The sequence below is a fragment of the Phycodurus eques genome, chromosome 15 (genome assembly GCF_024500275.1).
Source record: "Phycodurus eques isolate BA_2022a chromosome 15, UOR_Pequ_1.1, whole genome shotgun sequence".
Taxonomy (NCBI): Eukaryota; Metazoa; Chordata; class Actinopteri; order Syngnathiformes; family Syngnathidae; genus Phycodurus; species Phycodurus eques.
The window spans coordinates 9,989,808-10,010,782 of record NC_084539.1 but is presented as its reverse complement, the minus strand read 5'-3'; the positions used below and the strand labels follow the sequence as shown (position 1 = coordinate 10,010,782).

Here is a 20,975-nt window from a genome sequence, read left to right as displayed (position 1 = left end):
AAATTTAAACATAACCTAAACAGGGGGAGAAAAAGTGTGGTTTGGAACCATTTTGACTACTTACTGCCTTAATGGGCTGCCATTGAAATTGGAACCAGAGCGCAAACAGGAAAGAAATGTTGAAATTTCAAACTACTGTGAAGAGTGAAACAACAGAAGGCAAATTCAGGCCCTACTAGTTTGTTGCCAAAACCGTATGTTTTTGATTGATTACAAATTAGTTTTAACATTTTCCACTTTACTTTTTTTTTAATTGAAAGGAATTCCCATCTCTTCAGATTTGCCATCACCCAACCCCATTCCGCAGCTGTACCAGCAGAACGCAGGCAATTGGCCGGAGTATGTGGAGTTTCACCCCTTCTCCACAGATGAAGAGTCCGAGCTAGGTTACATGGACGACGTGTATCACGATGAGACCTACGAGGACCTGCTCACCCCTTTCTTCAGCCTGGAGAGGGATACTCTTCACATAGTGGAGGTGACACATTCATGCAACGTGATCTCTCTAAGCTTTAAAAAAAAACAACCTACCTCTTTTCCTATCAGAGCGGCGAAGAACACAGTCCGATGGTGAAGTGTGAGCTGTGCAACACCCTCACCTTACAGTTCAATAACCACATCAAGCGGCGGCATCCCGGCTGCGGCCAGAGCGCCGCACGTAAGGGCTACGACAGCACTGGTGCCTATGTGGATGTCTGGTTCAAAGGGGAGTGCGGCTCCAACTTCCCCTTCTACCTCCTCTGTACCTCCTGCAGGGAAAAGTACCTCGCCACCAACAATAACGATCCGAGTTCAAGGAGTGAAAGGTACAGCAAACAGGAAATTAAGTGCCATCTCTTTCATATAGTAGCGACTGCAGAGAGTGCCAGGCATTTGTACAAATGTACAATGTCTCTGCCACTTCCATCCAGCCATTCATTTTCAATAGGGCTTGTCCTCATCAGGGTTGCAGGTGAGCTAGTGCGGGGTACACTCTGGACTGGTTGCCAGCCAATCGCAGGGCACATATCGACAAAGAAACATTCACGCCACTAGCCGATTTAAAGTAGTTGGGTGCCCAAAGTTTGACATTCTCCAGTGAAGGTAAAGATTTGCGAAGCAATTACAGTATATTTTTTTGTATATGTATTTTTTTCTAAACACCAGGTGATGAAGCAAAAAGTCAAGGATTTTTCAAGATTTTTGGGTGGCCATCAGCCCTGTATCCTGCTAAAATAGATCCACCCTTGTAGTGAGCAGTAGCGCATCTCGTAGATGCTACGGGCTGCTAAAAAACAGATGGCGGTCCACAAATCCCCACCTTCCATAGTTTGAAGACCCCTAATTTAGAGTCTTCAGTGAAACAAACATGCATGCTTATGGGATGTGGGTTGAAGCTGGAAAAAAAACACGCAAGCATATGGATAACATCCAATCTCCACATAAGAAGGCTGGAGCCGAAATTCGAACCCAGGACCTTTTGACTGTGAGGCAGCCGACAGCCCTCTTCTCTGCTGCCTGCCTATAGTTGGTTTCAATTTTGCCTCATCAATGTTGAAATGTTTCTCTTTGAAATACGGAACAAATGTCAACTTTCCAGATACCACGCAGGCACTGTGTTGTGGTAAAGACATCTAGTGCAACACATGGTGCCGTCACTCATTGTAAAGCCAACTAGAGGCACCGCCAGTTTTTGTTTTGTTTTGCCTTAGAGGAAAAAATGCATTGATTTATTTGAGCTCCAATGTTTATTTTTTTCAAGTGGACAGACAGTATTTTAGTAAATATGGTAACTTGCTATTACTCTCCACTAAACGCAATTCCCACTGCATGGCCCCCCATCCCCTTTAATTTCTTAATATTGTTGCCTGATTTATTTCTTTTAGGGTCAAAGGCCTGACAAGTGATCTGATTGGCCGCTTGGACAGCACCTCTGATGGTGAGTAGGGCTTCTTTTTACCCGAATACATTCCATCATTTGGTTTTACGTGGACATCGCAACTCTTTGCCCAGACGACTGGGAAATAAACAACCAAGACGAGAGTGACCACGACAGACTGACAGGACTGGAGGACTTTGGCCTCCTGCTGAGGCCACTAGGCCTGACTGAAAAGAAGCTGGTGCCGGACCCCATCACCTTCACTGAACCTGATCCACTGGGAGCTTTGGTCTATAGCTCAGAGGACCCTCTGAGAGCCAATACCAAAGGTAGTCTAGTTATCATTACCATCTTAAATTTGTTGCCCTGTTCCAGCAATGGTGTGTGCATGCTGCAAAATGAAGTGAGAGTCACTTTCCAGATCTTCCTAATAGCACAATCATTTGCACTTTTCACCTTTGTGGGAACTATACTGAGGTCAAATTTAGAGCAAAAAGGAAAGATCCCTGAAATATGCGATGTGCTTGTCTGAAGATTTTGTATGTGTAAGCCTATTTGTTAGGGAACTGAGATTCCACTAAGAGATTCCACCACCACTACATTGTTTATCACTTCACGCAAGTGGTCGAGTCTTTACAGCAGTGATTTCCAGCCTTTATGGAGCCAAGGCACATATTTTACAGTTGTAAAATCTCACGGCACACCAACAAACTAAAATGTCACAAAACGTGGATACATTAGTTACTGTATGTACTTCCTTTCATCTAATAGAAGAGCATGTATTTGATTTACCTGTCTCTATGCCTCACTGGCATAAATAGATGAACAAAGATAATTGTTTTCTTGTAAATAAATAATTTTTTGTTTTTTAAGTGTTGTAATTTCCCACGGCACACCTGAAGAGCGCTCATGGCACACTGGTTGAGAATCACTGTGCTACAGCACATTTGTAAATTTTTGCCCAGACGACTGGGAAATGTACTGTATCCAGTACTTAAATTATTCAACACAAATAAACCACCTTGAGGCTCATCTATAGTATTAGCAAGCATACAACCCTAAATAACACGCTAGCACCAAGTGATGTGCCAAAATTCCTCAAGATAGTCCCACAGTAATACTGTACTTTTTCTGCTTTGATCTGAGAACAAAAACAGGGAATTTAGTTTTACAGCAAAAAACTGAGGCTAGATTGCAAAACAATCTGAAAATGCAAATTCATGCGGATTCACCTTACTATTCCCAAAAGGACTCTCCCCACCACTGTTAGACATATTTCCTTTTCACCCATAGGGGAGGCTATTGTGGAGCAGAAGATCTCCATGAGTCTCGGGCAGCAGGCCATATCTCTGAAGGACTCTCATGACCGCCTGAAAGCGCTAAGAAGAGTGACCTCCACAGCTCAGATCCTGCTGGCATACAGCATGGTGATGCGAGCCCTTTCTCAAACCTCTTGCAGGTACGTCCGCTGATGTTCTTCTGGTTTTATGTGTCACTATTCCTCATTTCTCTCTCTTTGCTAGTCCGTCCAGCGGGCTGGACTCCTTGGGTCTGGCAGACATCCGCATCCTGGTGCGTCTCATGACGCTCGCTGCGGCGGGCAGGGCAAACACGTGCGCGGACAGACGGTCCGAGGGCGAGGGGCCAGCTTCCGAGCATGGCAACTCCAGCTGCCTCAGCTTCCTGACGGCAGCCATCGGCAGCGTCGTGTCCCACAGCCCCACCGCCTACAGGCAACTGGTGGAGATATGTACTCAGGTATGCCGCAGTGAGTGTTAGCGTCAGAGACCATGCAGTTTTATATATACTGTGTGTGTGTGTGTATGTGTGTGTGTGTGTGTGTGTGTATATATGTGTATATATATATATATATATATATATATATATATATACACACAATTCCAATGAAGTTGGGATGTTGTGTTAAACGTAAATAAAAACAGAATACAATGATTTGCAAATCATGTTCAACCTATATTTAATTGAATACACTACAAAGACAAGATATTTAATGTTCAAACTGATAAACTTGATTGTTTTTAGCAAATAATCATTAACTTAGAATTTTATGGCTGCACTTGTTCACAAAGAGGTGAACCTCGCCCCATCTTTGCTTCTGAATGACTGCGCAATTCAGGGAAGCTCCTTTTATACGCAATCATGGCACCCACCTGTTCCCAAATAGCCTGTTCACCTGTGGGATGTTCCAAACAGGTATTTGATGAGCATTCCTCAACTTTTGCAGTCTATTTTGACACCTGTCCCAGCTTTTTTGGAATGTGTTGCCGCCATAAAATTCTAAATTAATGACTATTTGCTAAAAACAATCAAGTTTATCAGTTTGAACACTAAATATGTTGTCTTTGTAATGTATTCAATTAAAGATAGGTTGAACATGATTTGCAAATCATTGTATTCTGTTTTTATTTGTTATAACACAACGTCCCAACTTCATTGGAATTGGGCTTGTATATTTAATGGTTATTATATATAATTGTTATATTTAATATATATATTATATCTGTGTTACATTATTGGTATAGATATGTATAAAAATCACTTTAGCAGGTTTTAATGCTAATAAATTAACATGTTTTTTATTTTTATTTTTGGAATTCCAGTGTATTATATGTAGTGTAATATTTACTTTTATATGTATAAATGTTATTTTAAAAAATAATAATTGACTATGTTCATTAGATTATTTATAAATACTGTATATATTTTGGTCATTTTTAATGTATTTTAAATGAAATTCAAAGAAAACGTTTTATCTATCTATGGTATCTATCTATAGTATCTATCTATCTCTATGTTAAATTTAGTATGGTTTATAAAAGTAAGGTCTGCTCAAATGAAACAAAAATATAAAACTTTTTTTGACAGGAGAATCAACTTTTTGTTGATTGTTTATTATTGATTGTTAATGTTTTTCTCTAATACAAATGCTCTTCCATGGCTTCTTGTAGGATCTGATGGCAGCGGCTACTGGGGTAAACATTTTCAGTTGTTATACGCAGCAGCGAGTGTGCCTCACGGTCAGCGTGGTGCCTGTGGGTGCCCAACAACAACAGCAGCAGCAGCAGCAGCAGCAGCCGAGGGACTGCAGCGAGCACCCGGCGTCCTTTCTGGTCACACAGAGCCTTGTGGCCTTGCTCACCGAGAAGGGTGCTCACTGCTTCAGCGCTGACAAGCCTGAACACGAGGCTCACGGTGAGTCATTTAAAGTGATGAATTACAGTGGTACCTTGACTTACGAGTGCCCCAATTTACATGTTTTACAAGTTACAAGTTTTTTGTTTTGCTTCATGTTGCAAACAAAAATTTGATTTATGAGTGCTTTTTTTTTTTTTTTTTTTTTTTTGCCAAAAAGGGGATGAGTCTATTTCTACGTCGTAAGTCGTCTGAGAGTGCCGTGTACAGTTTGGCAGAAAGACAATATTTCTTCAAGAGTCCAAATATGCTTGCTACAAGCTGTTTATTACCACTCCCAGTTGAAGATTACCCCAAAATGTAATATAAAACAAAGAGAATTGCACACTTTGTATTTACAACATAATTTTGTCTTACAAAAGTTTGCTAGCTTAATGTTAATACATGCATAGATGGCCAGTAGAAACTAGCATTGATATAGTGGTAGTTATAAACCTTTAAACAACTGATATTTGAACACAATGTGCAACACATACAGACAGAGCATATAACAATACCACCAGGCATATATTTTGTATGCTCTATCAGAATCAGAATCATCTTTATTTCCCAAGTATGTCCAAAACACACAAGGAATTTGTCTCCGGTAGTTGGAGCCGCTCTAGTACAACAGACAGTCAATTTACAGAACACTTTGGGGACATCAAGACATTGACAAAAAACAATTGTGCAAAAAGATGCAGAGTCCTCTAGCACTTAGAGCAGTTCGAACGACTAATATTGCAATAGTCCGGTGCAATGACCATTGTGCAAAGGGCGGTGAGACTTCAAGGAGTGTATGCGGTTTAAAGTGACGAGTAGTGCGATCATCTGGGACAATGTTGGTTGTGCAAATGTTACAGATACTCCTCAATCAGTGTGCAAATGGAGCAGATGCTACTCTGGCATGAGTGGCCAGTATATGCAAATAGTGCAGCATGGCGAGACAACTACAGTGAGTGCACGAGTAATACATAATTGGCCCCACAGAAATGAAAAATGTCTAATATTACTGCAGCGTAGTTGCGACGGTCTTTGTATTTCATTAACAAATCTAAATCAATCAATGTTTTGCATGTATGTATGAATTATACTGATTTGTGGTGGCCAAGGTGCGCACACCAGAAGGAGCAGTACAATGTCCATTGAATTAAAGAAACACATTTTGCAAAAATTGTTTCTTTCTTTATGTTCTATTTAATTATTTTAGTATTTTATGTTTTAATACAATACAATACAATAAAGTGGTAATTATTAAAAATAAGTAAATTCTTTGGGCAGCACGTGGATGACTGGTTGTAGCGTCTGCCTCACAGATCTGAGGACCGGGGTTCAATCCCTGGCCCGGCGTGTGTGGAGTTTGCATGTTCGCCCCGTGCCTGCGTTGGTTTTCTCCTACCACTCCGGTTTCCTCCCACATCCCAAAAACATGCATGGTAGGTTAATTGACAACTCTAAATTGCCCGTAGGTGTGAATGTGACTGCGAATGGTTGTTTGTTTATATGTGCCCTGCGATTGGCTGGAAACCAGTTCAGGTTGTACCCGGCCTCCTGCCCGATGATAGCTGGGGCTCCGCGACCCAAGTGAGGAGAAGCGGCTCAGAAAATGGATGGAAGTTAATTTTTCTTTTTCTTTTTTTTTTTTTGCTGTTTCTTGGGGGAGCTGGGCTGGAATGGATTAGTGGAATTTCCATTTCGTTTAATGGAGAAAGTCGATTTCAGATACAAAGAAATATTTTTTAAAAAATACTTGAATCTTTCCAACCAAGATGCAGGACACCAGGGAATATCTTCCACTTGTCCTTCTGCCCACCGTGGCACCAGAGTGGGCCCTCTCGAGCTGGCCAACGCTCTGGCGGCATGCGCCCTGTCCGCCATGCTGAGCAGCCAACACCGCCAGTGGGCGGCGCAGCGGCTGCTGCAGGCCCTGGCCACGACCGGGCACGACGGACCCGGGCGAGCCCAAACCTACAGTGACCTCGCAGGTGATCTGCGCAAATGTCCCATCAGGAGGCTGGAAGGACACTATAATAAGGTGTGTGTGATGTGAGAGAAGAGTAAATGTGTGGCAGAGGAGTAGGATTGGGACACAGAATCGTGGAAGTGTGTGTGAACCGTGAAAGTGAATATTGAGACTAGGAGCGTGAGAGTAAATGCATCTTGACTTTGTTGTTTAGGTGGCCACTTGTTTGTGGAACAGTGAGCAGAGCCTGCTGGCTACTTGCTCCCAGGATAAAGTGGTGCAGCTGTGGAGCATCAGCGATAACAATGCCCAGTTGCATACCACCTTCTCCTGCATAACCAGGTAATAAAAGTTAACCGCTACAAAATAAAACTACTCATCCTTTTTGGATCCCTGACATATTATAAGTATTGTTCACATGGATAGCCGAAGCTGTGATCAGGGATGGACATTACGGCTATAAAAGAAAAAAATAATATTTTTTTTTTTCACAAAAATCCGATTTTCATTTATTTTATTTTTTTCCTTCGTCGATAGAAAAAGCAAATGACAATGACATTATTTATGTATATGTTAATTTGCTTTATTCCTCCTGATTGGACCAAGATAGTCACCTTGGCCTCAGTACTGCGTTTTTGTCATTTTTCTTCTCAAAGCTAGGCACTATCAAACAATGCACTCCAAAACCTTCTTTCCCCTGTTCGTCAACCTCTTCCACAGTTGACTTATTTCACATTGACACTTTACCAATTTGAAGATGACTGTAGTGTCATTATCACAATATTTATCATAGTAACTCTGTCATTTTGCATAATTTACACGATTCAATTCAATTTGATCAGTATTCCTATACTTTTGCACACTTTCTATAGCAATTTTCCTCCAACAAAAATTAAGTGCTTACATTTGAGGAAAAAAAACCCAAAAAACTTCCTTTTGTATGTCCATAATGCTGCACCCTATCCAGCTTGCTGTCATACGGGCTTTTCTTATAGAACATTTTACTGTAAAGGTGAGGCAAAGCAACCATGGCAAACTATTTTCGGCTTGTAGCACATACCTCAGGTCAAATGTTTCCAACATGTTGATAAATCACTGTAACGTATAAATGGATCCCATGTCTTTCCCTTCCACCCCTTTGTTGTTATACACAAAACAATGTAAAAATGATTCACTTGTCGCTTTATTGAAAAACTGACGCTAGAGGGATCGGAAAAGTTCCAAAATATTTCAACTCTGCAATTGTAATGCATTTGTTACTGTAAATGTAGCTCTGACGTCTTAAAACTGTCAGTCAAACCGTTACTGCAACTCTGACTGCTGTAACCAAGCAACCATGTTGTGAGTGTCAGCAGTGCATATCTAAGCTAAGAAAGTTGTTCAAAAAAAAATATTCAAAACATTAATCGCTCAACCCTGCTTGTTATAGTTATTAGTTCATTGTATTGCTCATTGTACAGAGTAGCCAGACCCTTGCTTATGTGTGACAGTTAGTTATCATAACCATAGAACCCTGTTCTATGGTTATGATCACACTTAAATCATCACAAAAAAAAAACTGTTTTCTCTTTGGCTGCCTTCTTTGCAGTAAAATGGACAGAACAAGCTCTGAGAGGGCTGGCAGATGTCATCACATGTCATCGCCCGTGTACTGGAGCACAGGCGGAGACTTCCTGGCTGCCCCAGAGAACAAACACATCACCATCATGAACATAAGAGGTAAATGTAAACATCAGGGCTTGTTTTGTCTCTGTAACAAATACTTGCCTGAGATTGAGGCACAAATAACTACGTATGCATGACAGTAGATTACCACAACGCAGCCTCAACAAAACAGATTCAAGTTAATTAATTACATTTATGTAAATTATAATTAAAAATAGTTACGTGGTTGTTGAATAACTGAATTGAATTAATTAGAAAAAAATTGACTACCACAATGTATTCCACGAGGTATCCTCCACGTGTTATGGCCACTGTATAACTTTAAGTACCATAAAAACTGTGTTACAAATAATCTAGTTTTAATAATGATAAAACTGATACAAAATGTAAAAACTGAAAATAATTTATGAAATAAATAAATAATAAATATTAATAAAATGCATTTCAAATATAAAACAATAATTAAAGTATTACAATTACAACAATAAATACATATTAAAACTAAAGTAATCAAATAAGTAAACTACATTAGATTTTAATTAAATTAATAAAATGGATGCCTGGACGGAATTTCAATTATTAAAAAACAAAATAACATTAAACTAAATGTTATTATGGTAATTGAATTGTTAAGGTTAAATTAGATTATTCAAACATAATACAATAAAGTATAAGTTATGACAAACAATCAAATATGAAATACAATTAAATCATTAAATCTTTTAAAAAAAAAATTAATGATTAAAAATAATCAATGTATAATTTTTACAATTTACAGATTGTTTTGATGTTTTCATTTGTCAGTATTCACAATGGTTATCTTAAAGTTACGTTTGATTGGCAGTCATTAAAGTTAGATATCCATGCATTTGCTCTAGTGCTTATCCTCATAAGGGTTGTGGGTGAGCTGCAGTCTATCCCAGATGACGTTGGGTGAGAGGCAAGGTATATCCTCAACCGGTTGTCAGCCAATCTTGGTAAAGTTAGGGAATTAAGTGAAAGTGTTAACATCTGAACAAATAAGAGGTTCTACTGTGACTAAAAGATGTGGACTTCTAATATCCTTCTTATAGTGTAGTGAAAATGAATATCTGGCGTCATCTTTGATCATGTCGCCTTGTGCGTCCGTCTGACTGTCTGCAGGCTCTCACTGTCACATGGAGGCTCAAGCATCCCGGGTCACGGCGCTGTGTTGGGCCACCGCCTTTAGCTTGTGGCTTCTTGATCAGCCACACAAATTCCGACCAACCGAGAGCTTGCTGGTGGGACGGCTGGACGGCTCTCTCTGCTGGCTGCGCGTCACCATGCAGGATGTTGACTTGCTTGTGAAAACAACCGAGCTCACCCACTGCTACAGGATAGAGGGTGATTAGACACTGATACTTGATGTATAGTAATCCTCCACTATTCATGTGGGATCAGGACCGGGCCCTACGGCAAATTGTGGAAAAACAGCGAATAATTGATGCCCCCCCCTAAAGATGTTAAGAATTGCCTCCTTTCCAGTTAACATGGATATTTGACTTCTAAAGCTGTCAATGGCAGTGAATGTGTTTTAATAGTTTAAACTATAAACATACCACAAACTGTCATATCAAAACAGCTTAATATCCTTTTAAACTCATCTTACAACATTTCCCTTAAAATAAATATCTTACAAAATATTAGCTGTAGGAAAAAATGCACCAGCTCTTGCGTACATGCAAGTGAACACCAGAAAGTTGCCTTTGAGTGGGGACTTCGAATGGTTTCCTGCGCTGTATTGAAAATGATCTTACATAAGGTATTAATGGCTCCCTCAACGACAATTAGCCTTGCAGTAGACTCTGATGTGTGGTTGCTCCACATTGTTGTGTGTGTCCATGTTTACACTCCTCTCCAAAATTATAAGAGGCCAAATCCTTTATTTTAGCTGTAGACTACAAATATTTTGGTTTGACAAAAAAAGATTTGACAAGAGATCCACATGTAACACGTGTGACAAACATAAAAACCGGAGAGCTTCTCATCGGTGGAGAAAGTAAATTATGTACCTGATCGCTATGCATGGAACTCGTTTACAGAATGCTCCACAATTAGAGGTTAGGAACAGGGATCAAATGAGCTTAGCTGTTGACTAATTGTTTCTATGACTTGAAATAGTCACACTTAGTTATCTTTTGTTTTTCCTGATGCGAAACGAGGGGTGCATGTTTGAGGGAAGGGTTTATTCATCTCAATTGTGTGTGCATCATCTCCCTAATTGGGGCGTTTCCTTAATGCAAAACCGGTATTTAACAAAATCAATCCTTTTTAGTGTACTCCACCAAAATCCAGGGTGTATGTTGAAGTCTAAAATTCCTACAATATATTTAACAAGACATTCCCGTCCACTGGTCTTTCGCAGCTCCGCAGTGTGTGGCCTGGCACAGTGACGAAAAGCCTTTTGCAGTCGGCTACCCGAGTGGAAAAATCATTTTGGCGACGACCGAGACCTATGAGAACGAGCCCTTGGTGGTGCTGCCCATCTACCAGGTCTGGCTTCAGTATAATTAATCTATGCAGAGGTGGGAAACCTACAGACTGTATCCATAAAAACTGAAATGTCCCCTGATGGGGAAAAAATATTCCCCACCCCTGCTTTAAAGTAAAAAAAATAAATCTAATCTGTGGTTGAATTGTACATGCAGGACAGTGTCACTTGCCTCAAGTGGGATCCCACAGGGCACCTGCTGCTCTGTCTGGGCAGGTCCGAGGTGTTGCAGATCCTGGGATGCTCTGGGGGTGTGTGGGTGACGCTCCACTCCCTCGCACATTCCAGCACAGTCAACGTCGCCGAGTGGTGCCCGCTCGCCGGCCAAGCCCCGGACCCCGTGCTCATGATGGCGGCGTGAGTGTCATCTCTTCAGGTCTTTAAACTGAAAATTTAGCTCAAATGGAGGCCACGCTTGGGAGAAATAAACACCTCCCTATTCTTCTATTACCGAGTTTAAATAAACCAATCACTGACCTGAACGCAAGATGGAGGAATATATCTGTTTAAATAAGTTTTTTTTTTTTTTTTTTTTACTGTATGTACTTGTTTATTGAGTATCAACTAATTTATTTTCAAACATTCTGTCAATGTTTAACAATCTTTGCAATGCCCCAAACTGACAGATGCAAGGGCAAAACATCAATGACCTCTATAGAGTGCATTCAAGGACTGGCCAGACATAAATTCAGTTCAGTCAGGTCAAACCAAAATAACTTGAGACAAAAATAATGGGTGCAACAACTTCCTGTAATTTTACAGTAACAAGTCAATACTGGAAATAAGGGACAGTGATGCTACCTCAAACATTCATATAACTCTAAAATTAACATTCACACTAGTGCAAATAAAAGGTGCTAATGTTGCCCCTCAAAGCATTTATATCTAGAAATACTCCATGAAATTAAACACGAGTACAAATTAAGGGGTAGTATTTGTAATGCAACCTCAGAACATTCATACACAATCTCATGAAATTAACAGTCACAGTAGTGCAAATAGAAGGCTGAGGCTGACGTCTGATGACCAGATGGCTGAGGTGAAACTTATGGAAGGACTGCCTTCTTTTCTGGAGGCTTCATGTGAATGTCCATCTCGGTGTAGCTCATTTAGACCAGTATGCCCACAGTTAGGCATGCCCTGGGCGGCGTGTCTGCTGTAATGTCTCAATTCACCGAGTCATTGATCGGCTCGGTGAATCGGGGGTAATCGGCGAAAAACGACATTACAGCCAATCACAGAATTTGCATAAAATCCAAAAATATCGGCCGATCAGACTGGTGGAAAGTGTATAGTAAATAAAGGCCTCCCTCAAATATATAACTTCCAGGAGCTGTCGGTGTGAAAGAGAAACAAGTTGCAACTATAACTCTTATCTCAGTTCGTAAATGCTATCATTCTCACACTTACATTCAAGAGAAACTGCTGACCCCATTTGAACTTGGTTGCTAACTAAAGCAGCAGCACATAAACAATCTCTCCTATTAATTCAATTGTATAATTTTACCATATGCTGTAAAATAAGTATTTAAACTGATCTTCCGTTATGTGGTGAATGGTGACAGCGTCTTTAGTAACGATCAGCGTTCCAGCACTCTGACATGTGTTCGCGTCACAATGTTGTGTGCATCCATGATTATGTTCTAGGGTGTAGCACAACTTATTTGTTCTACACCAGTCTTATCCACTTCTGAACATCTCCTTCCTCAAATCATTATATTAGTTCATAGATGCTATTTTTCCACACACCGACTTGACAGTTAACCTTTGAGCGCATTTGAAGAAAAAAAAACTGCAGCTCTTAAACAGTCTTGCAAATGAATTAAAATGTCATCGCTTTTTGTTTTGAGAATGTATTGGGACTGGTATTGTTTGGCAAAATGTGCAGTTGTGTATTTCACTATTTGTGAAAACGTGTTATTTACTCATAAGTCTTTCCTATACAGAGGTTGTCAGAATGGTTCTGTGCATGTGTGGATGTTGCCACAAGAGAGTGGTGCTGTGCCTCTGTCAACCACGCCGAACAGCTCTTTGAGAGAGCATAGAAGTGCCAACGCCATGGTATTTTTAGCCTATTTTTGTTGTTGTTAATATCTAAATCATGTTTAATATTAAAATTTTAACAGCAAAGTTGTTGTGTTTCAGGAGAATGCAAAGTGTGTGTTTGTCCTCCAAGGTCACATCACAGCGGTGAAATCGCTCTCATTTTGCTCCAGTGGTCTGGCTCTGGTTTCTGGAGGGATCGGGGGGCTGCTCAACATCTGGTCCTTACAGGTCAGAGTATGAGTCACTGCCCCGTTTAGCATGGCGGATACGTTCCAGACCCACCTGAAATAATTAATAATAAATCCAGGCTATAGAGACCATATCAAAAACTATTTTTTAAACGTTTTACCCCTCCCACAACAGTTGAAACATTTAAACTTATTAAAACATACTTTAACTAAGAGGCGATGCGAGCTTGCTTTTAGCTGTTTATTTGTCACTTCCATTTGAAGTTTACTATAAAACTGAAATATAAAACACTATATATACACACATACAAACACCTGTAAGCTATTTATTGGCAATATTTTCCAGCTAATCATGCTTTTTCTGAGGGGGGGGAAAAACAACATTCGTGGCAATTATAATGGCCATCAGTTATTCTGGGATATTCGCTCTTAGCAGTCAGGCTATCCCCTATCCCCTGTGAACAGCGGGGGTCCACTACACACTTTAAATCCATAAAAAGACAAAAAAAACCGGATCTCTAAAAAATCTGGGGTATAGCAAGGGTGAGAAAGATGAGCCCCAATATAGCGAGGGTTCACTGTAGTTCTCATAAGTTATGTGTGTGTGCTTGCAGGATGGTTCAGTGTTGCAGACCGTTACAGGTTTGGGGTCGGTTGTCAGTACTACATGGATCCCCAAAATGGGTGTCGTGGCCTGTTTTGGAAGGTCGAAGGTAATTTGGATTAATGTTAATGTGGGCATCACAGTGAGCTCGTGGTTAGCATGTTTGCCACACAGTCGAGATTTTTTGCATTAGAATCTCAGCTTGTGTGTGAAGTTTTCATGTTCTCCCCTTGCTTGTTTGAGTTTTTCTCTGGGTATTCTGCCTTCATCCCACATTCCAAATACTTGCATGTTGGGTTCTGTCAATTTTGTATGACTTTTCCAAAAGATTTGGATGAATTCTGAACTCTGCAACCTCAGAGGAGTTTGACTTTTGAGCTGATTATCACATTATATCTTTGTCCTTTTTTCACCCCGCACAGGATGTCTTGTTGATCTGCTGCACCCCTGACTGGATCACTCAGAATCATGTGCTGGCTTCCTGCCGCATGATACTAAGAAGCCAGAGCATCCTGGGTCTACATCGGGCTCCTTGTTTGGCTGTGCTGCTGGAGAGGCTGCCCCTGCTGCTGCAGGAACAGTATGCCTACGAGCAGGTCACTAATTATTACCTCATGACCCATAAAGCGGGGGAAACACATGTACCGATTTTCTACCTCTTGGCCCATTTTTTAAATGTGAATGACCTCACACATAATGAGGACGAAATGGCCAAGTTTGTTCTTGCTGCTCTTAGACTGTTACAGAAAGAGCACAAAACATGTGACTAGGTTTTACACCCAATATTTAAGGATAAGTTCCAGAGAAAAAAAATGCAAATAGGTTAAGCAGGGGTCCACTTTAGTAGAAGAAAGAGCTACATTGCATTGTTTCATACTACAAACAGCGCAAGTTTCAGGTCACTTCCTAATTGGCTATCGTTCCAATTCACTTCACAATCAGGGAGTCTGTGGCTTGACCCTTCTCGACCACAACCCCACAAGATAATTGCTCAGGAAAATATTTCAGAGACATCAGAGAATCAGGTCTTTGCTGACTTTGTGAGGGAAAATGCTCATATTTGGCCCGATTGTTGGTATGATACACATTTGTGCCTTATCAACCCAGGTGATTTTTCTCTTGCTTATGCAGGCCCACGTGGTCACTGGTGACCAATTAGTCCACAGTGCCTTCCTGCAGAGCCTGGCCTCCCTTGCTGTCGGTTTGTCCCTGGAGGAGCTCCTGTGCCATTACCCCTGCCCGCCGCATCACGCCAACCCCAATGCCCGATCCTGCCCTGCCGAGTGGAGCTGGCTCGCCACCTACGCCACCACCGTGCGCAGTGCCGAGGCCATCGCCAGCGGCACTGTCTTCCCAGAGTCCTTTGAAATTCCAGAGTTTGAGGAGGGAGATGAGGATGAAATCTCAAAGGCCCTGGTAGGAAGCTATTCACCATATGACACAACGATGACAATATTATCGAGTTGGATCTTGAGGTACTTGTCTTGTCTCTTAGGACAATAGTAAGTGGAGCTTCAGGATGGATGAACAGCTAATGTCCTGGGCAACCACCCAACCAGAGGTAAACGTTAGTTATAATGATTATAATGGTTATAATGATATTGATAAGCTTTTGGAAAATGTAAAACTTTTGGAATAGGGTACTGTTAATGTTACATCACTGGCTGTGAAACCTATCCTGCATTGACATTTTGTCCTGGACATTGGATCGTTTTTGTTGTTGTTAGTTTATTTATTTATTTTTGGATTAACTGAGATTAAAATCAAGGTTGCCGTTTTGACTCCTCTACTTATTTGAAAAATGATGTCAGGACTGGGATAGATAGTTTATAGATCAGACTCCCACACGAAAAAGCCTATCTTTTACAGTTTTTGGACATGTTTATAAACTCTATACATCGGGGTATAAATCTGGGTTGAAGTTTTCACTTCTCTCCCTCCAACAAATGTAATGTCAGGCGTGGGATGGATCGTTGTTACAGCTGACTACCACACCAAAAAGGCTGGCTCTTTGCGAAGGGCATTGGACAGGTTTATCAACTCTGTACATCAGGGTTTGAATTTGTATATATATATATATATATATATTTTTTTTTTTTACTCCTTCACCTTTGTGAAAAATGTCATCCCAAGTGGGATGGATAGTTGTTAGAGCTGGTATGGTTCTTCTGCACAGGCATTTTTAACACGGTTATTAATTCTGTAAACCAAGGTTTAAATCTGGATTGAGGTATTTGCTGCTTCTGCTTTGTTAAAATTGGTATCAGAAGTGGGATGATTAGTCAGACAGCCATGAGTGGAATGCACTGTTTTAGGTGACCCTTTGGATAGATGAACCCTGTAAATGGTGTACTTGAGATGGAGACATTGGGATGGCAATCATGGGATACTAGTGTACTTCCTTTTGGATTTGGTATGATGTCGCAATGGTTTTGTGCATCCTCCTACCACCACAATACAAGAGCTTGGACTAGCTTTTCCATCTCAGTGGAAGGTACTATTCCTCTGTCTCTGTGCCTGACTTTTAACTTAACTTGAAATTTCATGCACAACTTTTTCACAGGACTGGCAGCGAGGGGGTAAGAGCGAAGTGTACCTGTGGGGGAACGGACGCTACGGACAGCTGGCGGGAATGGGGAACAACCCCATGACGCCTACGTTAGCGCCCTCTCTGCTACAGACACAACAGGTACTGTAGAATGTCCAAGACACACACCCTTGATGACTGCAATTCTTAATGTTTCACTTTGTGTGTCTTTTAGGTGGTGTGTGGTCAGAACTGCACTTTCCTGGTTCAGTCCAATGGGAGTGTGCTGGCCGTTGGGGAAGGACAGTACGGAAGGTTGGGACAAGGAAATTCTGATGATCTGTATGTCCCGACAATTATCTGCTCTTTCCAAGGTAAGACCTTTACATAATATTGGGAAGAAAAGGAAATGTCCCAAAATACTCTTAATATCCAAATGTTATAAGGATCCTTACAAAATGCAATGGGTTTTCACTTGACATATGGCCCTCGCCACCTTAAGGTTTTGTGGAAACTGGTCTTTTATACATAAATTATTACGTTGTAATAATAATAACGTAGCGTCATATACTACACAGTAATCCCCCGCATATTCACAAATTCACCTTTTCACCTTTCAACTATTAATTGTTTTGGTGGTCTTTCTGAAACGCCCCAAGATTCCGCCAAATCCCTGTCTAAATAGGAAAGCAGTACATTGGTTTTATGGAAGTATGTTAAAATGATGTCTTCACTAAGTGACAAGCGTTTGTATCTCGCGGAGGATCTAAGTTTAGCCTGGGTTGTTAGTGGAAGTTACAGAGTCTTCGTCGCATATGTTTGTACATGTGCACATCAATTGCATTTATTTATTTATTTTTTTAAATCAAATCATCTAAAACATTTTTCCATAGGTTATGTTGTTTGGTAAGTTTGAAGTGGCAAACTAATCTTTGGATCATAGTTTTTTTTTTTTAATTTCCAAGGAAGTTGCATCACAGATTTTAGCAGGGGAGTTGTTATGTTTGTCATGTTTCAGGAAGTTATGAATCTTTTCAAATTAGTTTTGTCAGATGAAGGCCTCACCCCTAATTATCACGCTGTCCCCTTTACAGTTGAGTCAATTACCACTAGCCACAATATGAGAGTAATATGGAAATTTCTATCTGTGTGCAGGTTATGTGGTGACCCAGCTGGTGACATCCTGTGGGTCGGACGGACACTCCATGGCGCTGACCGAGACGGGGGAAGTGTTCAGTTGGGGGGATGGTGATTTTGGGAAGCTGGGGCATGGCAACACAGAAAGGCAAAGGAGACCTAAACATATCAAGGCCTTGCAAGGGGAAGATGTCGTTCAGGTAACAGAGAGAATTTTACTCACAAGTAAGTCTAAAGTAGTAGGTTTATATATATCTATATATATATATATAATCTTTGCTTCCTCTTTACAGCTTGCCTGCGGTTTTCGGCATTCCGCCGTGGTGACCTCCGACGGGAAACTGTTCACCTTCGGTTGTGGGGAATCGGGACGTCTGGGTCAACGATCAACATCCACTAAGATGGTGCCAGAGAGGGTGGCTGCACTGGAGGGTTACCATGTAGGACAGGTAAAGACTTTTTGCTTGATTGGGACCATGTGAGATTAATTCAATGACATAAATGATGATATTTTTCTCAGGTGTCATGTGGTCTCAACCACACTTTGGTCTTGTCTACTGACGGAACAATTGTATGGGCATTTGGAGACGGAGATCACGGAAAATTGGGAACTGGTTCCTCAACCGCAAAATACTACCCTCAGGTATGTTGATAAGGTTAGCAAATCCTCTAAAAATCTATTTTCACATGTCATGACAGGGTGCTTTTATTTACTCAGCTTCAGATCGGGGAGGTCTTAAATAATATTAAACAATATTAGGGGCTCAGTGTTTCCCTGCTGTATCGCGTTTCATCGCTATATTGTGTAATTCTGCTTTGTACACTATACTTACTGTAATGACCTTCCATGCGAGAAAGGAGAGCCACATTAAGGGTCAAACTCTCATCTCCAGTGACAGCATGTTTGTCCTTCATATATTCAGAAAGTGGAGCAGCTGTGTAATAAAGGAATAAAGAAGGTCAGCTGTGGAACTCAGTTCTCCGTTGCCTTGGCCAGCGATGGACATGTGTACACATTTGGACAAGGTACATCTCAGTTGAAAATGAAGACAATTAATATCATGCCTATATTTGGTTGTGCTGTTGTTTTATTCATACATTCATCCAACAGAGCGTCTGATTGGCCTGCCCGACTCCCTGCTCAAGAACAAGTCATGTCCTCAGGTGGTCCCGACCCTCGATGGGCATTTCATAGAGGACGTGGCCCTGGGCTGTGAACACGTCCTCGCCATGTCCTCCACCGGGGACGTCTACGCCTGGGGGTGCAATAGTGATGGACAGGTAACCTCAATGAAAGTTGTGGGGACCCTTTTTCCTGATCAGTTTTTAGAAAGTGCTCCGAAGGCCATATTACATTTAATACAAAAATTGATGAAGAAAGTTGGTGTCAAAAATGGCTAGGCTAGTCAGTTTTAAGGACCCAGGTGTGGTGTTTCAGCCCACTTCCATAATGAGGGAGTTAATGGTATTCTAGGAGGTTCAAATTACAGGTGAAGTTTTTACTGTTCCACCATTGTGAGAGTTGGTGTCAGTGGGATGGATTGTCAACTCGATAGTCAGTCCATAGGTTACCCATCGCTTTCTGCCATCCACAATGTGTGTGCTGGGAACTGTCCATTTCCTCACTATGCCACCAAGTATCTGTTGAGTTAGCTTTGCTGCTAGCAGGAAGGCTAATTTACTGTAACTATAATGACCACTTGGATGTCATATTTTGAATCCATTTTCAAAATTGTATTTTAACTACATAACATTTGCTGTCCTCTTCGATGCGTTTTTCAGCTTGGTCTGGGACATTCCAACTTGGTAAAGGAGCCCACTTTGGTGACATCCCTCCAGGGGAAGAACATCCGACAGATCTCGGCAGGCCGCTGCCACAGCTCGGCGTGGACCACACCCTCTACCTCCGTTAAAACCTCAGGTGCTCGCACACTCCCACGGCTAACTAATTGTTTGACTTTGATACTAACATAAAAATCCTCTGCAGGTGGTTATGGAAATTTCCGGCTTGGTCTTCCACAGTGTGTCCCTCCTCAGTACAATACATTGAAAGACTGCAGTCCTCATCTGCTCAGCATACGCCTCAGGGTGCTCCACCACTTCTCTGATCTCATGTTCAAGTCATGGCGGCTGCTAAACCTGGATGCCAAAAATATGGTAATCGTATTTCATATTAGACCTTTTAGAAAGAGGAAATAAAAAGGCGTCAGGACGGGAGCATGTTATTGCAATAGTTTGCCAACAATACAGACTATCCAGATTGAGGCAATATATTGGGCAGAAAACATATACGATATGTCACGATATCGAGTGGCAGAAATGACTGATTCACTTGCGTTACAATAATATCACCAGAAATCGATTTGATTATATATTGTAAAAATAGTTAACAGCAATAACAAAATGGGTTGGCGCTGACAGCAATAAATGATACTGTCACAGTACAGTATCTGCAGACCGCCTCCTCCAGGTGGCCGGTTTTCGGGGCAGATGGACCACCCTGGATCCCTCGGTGCTCTCGGGTGGCGACCCTGCCTATCAATTGGGTGGGGTAGGGTCCTCAGCCCCCAAGGTGCAGGCACAGCAATTACAGGACACTTGTGACGGTTATTGTGCATGCAAAATGGTGTCAATTCACTTGCATGTGTCAGCAGACATACACACCCTGGGACTTATTCGCTGGGTGTGAGGCCACTCACTCATTGTGACAGATAACTATGCGAATTTATTGGGTATCCCCCCCCCACTTACAGTCTGGTCCTACAGAGGTTTATAATTTCCATCGCCACTCCCACCACACTTCAGTTGTACAGCCAGGTCCACTACCCCTGTCCTGCATGCTTCCACTCCTGTCCCTGTCCTGTCCTTCCCTCACAGTGTGTTGCACTACGGACCCATACAACACTCGAATCCAATCTGTCGTTGTACTAGTTATATAATGCTTTACTTTCCTCATCTTGTTTACAGCTACTGCTTTGTCTTTTGTTGTCGTCTTTTCCTATATTATTTAGTTACCTTTTCACTCTCCTTTGTTTTTTCTGTCACTCCCCTTTAAAAACTTTGTTCTGTTCGAGTGAAAGGCTATAATTCTCAATAAATATCCATCAGAATACAAAGAAACCACAGTGGCATCTTAAAAGCTCCACTATGACACGGTAAAAATGTTTCGGCATAAAAGGGATACTGCTCTTCCTTTCTGCTTGATCTAACAGGCGAACAGGACAACAATAAAAAAAAAAAAAAAAAAAAACACAAACTACAGTCAGAGTGTCATGAAATAAAT

At 41.3% G+C, this 20,975-nt stretch overlaps 1 protein-coding gene across 6 annotated transcripts in view; it reads left to right on the top strand.

Annotated features, from left to right (window-relative positions):
- The window catches only part of LOC133413382 (probable E3 ubiquitin-protein ligase HERC1), an 80,754-nt gene that overhangs the window by 50,866 nt on the left and 8,913 nt on the right, over positions 1-20,975 (top strand). For 2 of the 6 annotated variants that reach the window (XM_061697699.1, XM_061697695.1), the window contains exons 46-73: positions 261-478; positions 547-806; positions 1,866-1,918; positions 1,993-2,187; positions 3,152-3,317; positions 3,382-3,616; positions 4,828-5,071; positions 6,820-7,085; positions 7,228-7,355; positions 8,602-8,732; positions 9,822-10,043; positions 11,065-11,192; positions 11,348-11,547; positions 13,137-13,251; positions 13,336-13,464; positions 14,039-14,137; positions 14,451-14,624; positions 15,160-15,444; positions 15,524-15,589; positions 16,592-16,717; positions 16,791-16,929; positions 17,711-17,892; positions 17,986-18,141; positions 18,213-18,335; positions 18,616-18,718; positions 18,804-18,973; positions 19,475-19,613; positions 19,680-19,849. In XM_061697699.1, coding sequence (XP_061553683.1) covers positions 261-478; positions 547-806; positions 1,866-1,918; positions 1,993-2,187; positions 3,152-3,317; positions 3,382-3,616; positions 4,828-5,071; positions 6,820-7,085; positions 7,228-7,355; positions 8,602-8,732; positions 9,822-10,043; positions 11,065-11,192; positions 11,348-11,547; positions 13,137-13,251; positions 13,336-13,464; positions 14,039-14,137; positions 14,451-14,624; positions 15,160-15,444; positions 15,524-15,589; positions 16,592-16,717; positions 16,791-16,929; positions 17,711-17,892; positions 17,986-18,141; positions 18,213-18,335; positions 18,616-18,718; positions 18,804-18,973; positions 19,475-19,613; positions 19,680-19,849 — 4,622 coding nt within the window. Of the gene's footprint in view, positions 1-260; positions 479-546; positions 807-1,865; positions 1,919-1,992; positions 2,188-3,151; positions 3,318-3,381; positions 3,617-4,827; positions 5,072-6,819; positions 7,086-7,227; positions 7,356-8,601; positions 8,733-9,821; positions 10,044-11,064; positions 11,193-11,347; positions 11,548-13,136; positions 13,252-13,335; positions 13,465-14,038; positions 14,138-14,450; positions 14,625-15,159; positions 15,445-15,523; positions 15,590-16,591; positions 16,718-16,790; positions 16,930-17,710; positions 17,918-17,985; positions 18,142-18,212; positions 18,336-18,615; positions 18,719-18,803; positions 18,974-19,474; positions 19,614-19,679; positions 19,850-20,975 lie in introns of those variants that run through there. The other 4 variants (XM_061697697.1, XM_061697696.1, XM_061697700.1 and 1 more) reach the window with 4 other exon arrangements.